The 2,719-nt window shown below is 33.0% G+C and overlaps 1 protein-coding gene across 1 annotated transcript in view; it reads right to left on the bottom strand.

Moving 5' to 3' along the window:
* Positions 1-2,248, bottom strand: part of LOC102305157 (major histocompatibility complex class I-related gene protein-like) — a 7,987-nt gene extending 5,739 nt beyond the window's left edge. Inside the window, exon 1 of the mRNA XM_005947285.3 lies at positions 1,960-2,248. Coding sequence (XP_005947347.1) covers positions 1,960-2,011 — 52 coding nt within the window. The 5' untranslated portion in view covers positions 2,012-2,248. The remainder of the gene's footprint in view (positions 1-1,959) is intronic.
* Between the last annotated feature and the right edge of the window lie 471 nt (positions 2,249-2,719).

Genomic DNA, 2,719 nt, shown 5'->3' with positions numbered 1-2,719 from the left:
AATAATAATAATAATAATAATAATAATAATAATAATAATAATAATAATAATAATAATAACCAACAAAGCAAATAAACCCAGTTGAGATGATTTGGGATGAGATGGACCATAGAGTGAAGGCAAAAGAACCAACAAGTGTTCAGCATCTCTGGGAACTCTTTCAAGACTGTTGGAAAACCGTTTCAGGTGACAACCTCATGAAGCTCGAGAGAATGCTATGAGTATGCAAAGCAGTATTCAAAGCAAAGGGTGGCTATTTTGAAGTGTCTAAACTATAAAATGTATTTTGAGTTATTTCACACTTTTTTTACTACATAATTCCATATGTATTCATTCATAGTTTTGATGTCTTCAGTGAGAATCAACAAAGTAAATAGTCATGAAAATAAAGAAAAAACATGAGAAGATATGTCCAAAATTTTGACTGGTATTCTACATGTAATGAATGAACCATTACGTGAAGTATATTCATATGTGACTGAATGTTCATATGTAATGGATTTTTCTATGTTGAGAGTAACACAGAAAAGAAGAAAATGTGATGAAGTGATTTTAAAGTTAAACTTTAAATAATGCATGTGTAAAAGTCAGATGACTTTATGTAAATGCTAGACAGGGGGAGAGAGAGAGGGAGGCAAATGTCCACTTGGCAGCATAGAAAAAGAGGGCACCCAGGAACATTCTTTGTTCTTCCCTTTGTGTTCTGTAAGATGAGCAGCTCAGATAATTGGCTCTCAGTTGGAAATTCCAGCAGAGAACTAAGTGGCCTGAACCACTGCTCAAACTGTGCACTTGCAAGTTGTTTTTAGTATTATTTATTTTTCACTTTTACTCTGCTCATTCTTTGCCATATTGGATTATTAACTCAGAAGGATTTAGACTCCATTGTTTTCCTGGTGGATTGCAACTTCCCAAGATTTCCATTGTTTTCAGTGTGGGTTATAACTTTGAGAAGGTGTGGATTTCCAGGATTAAATGTCCAATGGATGCTGCTTTCCTGTTGGACTATTATTATCAACTCTGAATACAGAGATAAACACAACTGTAGACCAGGATATTCTCCAACCTCTCTTCCCCCAAACAAAAGTACTGTTTTATTTCCTCCTTGAGCAGAGTCGGTTTTTATTGAGATATTTTAATGAATTTACAGCGCAGTGTGCATCTCTCTATCCTGATATGAGTGAATGGAGATCCACTATATCCCAGTAGTCATTCCAATAGGATAACATTGATTTGATTATACCTTGAATTGCAGTGTTTAAGTGATTGGATGGTCTATATTAGGCTTCACAAACAGCAAAAAAAAAATGAGAAAGGGTTTTTGTTTTGTTTTTTTACACATGCACTAAATAGAAACAGTAGTGTCAAAAACATTAATTCAGTAATTATAAATCATTAGGACACCTTACTTGAATCTCCCATGGAAACTGTGATTCTTGTAAATCCTTGAGAAGGGCTATAATCTCCTTTGTCTACAATTGCGCATTATTATTTATTATTGAAAAATCACCACAGCAGCTAGCAGTATCTGAGTTGGCAGAGTTTTATGCCAGATGTTCAAGTAATTCTCCAGCTGAAATTGAACCAGCAACCGGTTCACATTCTTTTGATGGTTGAAAAGTGAAAATTTCACCAGTTTTGGGTATCTTTAATCTTTTAATTATAATTATATTGTATAATTATAAATGCTGTAACATGTACATATCTGTTTTAAAGGTTCTGTGTGTTTAGCTTAAGTAGTTATTGAAGTGTCTCTTACTGCTTTCTTTCACTAAATCTAATACACACAACTATCAGAGCAGTGCATTTATTTGTCACATCTGTTGTAAATACATTTTTAATCTTTTTAACTTGTACAGTTAGATTCACCTGTCTGCTGACACATTTTAGTTGCATTTTCCTAAGAATAGCATTGCCAAGTAAATTATTATATATTTTGATTGTGGATCCCAATCTTACCTGTAGATGCAGCGTGAAAAAGGAGGAACAGGATCACTAGCTTCGCCACCATGTTCAGTGTGTTGGAGTTAAACTGAAGAACGAACAAGAGTCATTTGTTTTTACAGGCTTGTTCAGTTTGAAGGTATTTCCTGGTTCAGGTTGAGTTTTCAGGTATGTTCAACTTTAGCTGAAACCAAACACAACTTTAACTCTTACATATACTATTTAAATTTGACTTCAGTCTTTTGTTTTATTACAGAGGAATAAAACTTGTTTTTGTAAAATGTCTGTTATCTGTTCCTGCCTGTGTGTGCCTCCATTTGTGTAAAATGGGTGGGAAAAAGGGATTTGTTCATTTTATATGTCCTGCGGCAGAGTGAACACCTCCTCTGCACTGTAAAAAGAATAACCCTATTCAAATTACAAAAAAATGATGTCCAATTGTCACATCCAAAATATTTGGCTTCATAGAATCCAAATTGAGTCACTTGATATGACCTGATACTTTTATGTTGATATAAACAATAGTACTAGACTTGACTGAAACTTTAAATTTTGCATTGATCCAAATTGATTTTTTGTTTTGTTTTTTTACATAGAACCATATTTTAATTATTGAACCAAGCTAATATATTGAAATTTAACCAACCTAATGTATTCACATCGAACCAAATTAACATGAACTAATATGTTTGTGTTAAAGCCAGGTAATTGATTTACATATATTCAAACTATATTTTTTACATTTCATTTTATTTCAGTTCAAAAATGCTCTGCA

This window comes from Haplochromis burtoni, unplaced genomic scaffold, assembly GCF_018398535.1.
Source record: "Haplochromis burtoni strain Fernald_Lab_line unplaced genomic scaffold, NCSU_Asbu1 Contig_519, whole genome shotgun sequence".
Lineage (NCBI taxonomy): Eukaryota > Metazoa > Chordata > Actinopteri > Cichliformes > Cichlidae > Haplochromis > Haplochromis burtoni.
This window is presented reverse-complemented; position numbering and strand designations above follow the sequence as displayed.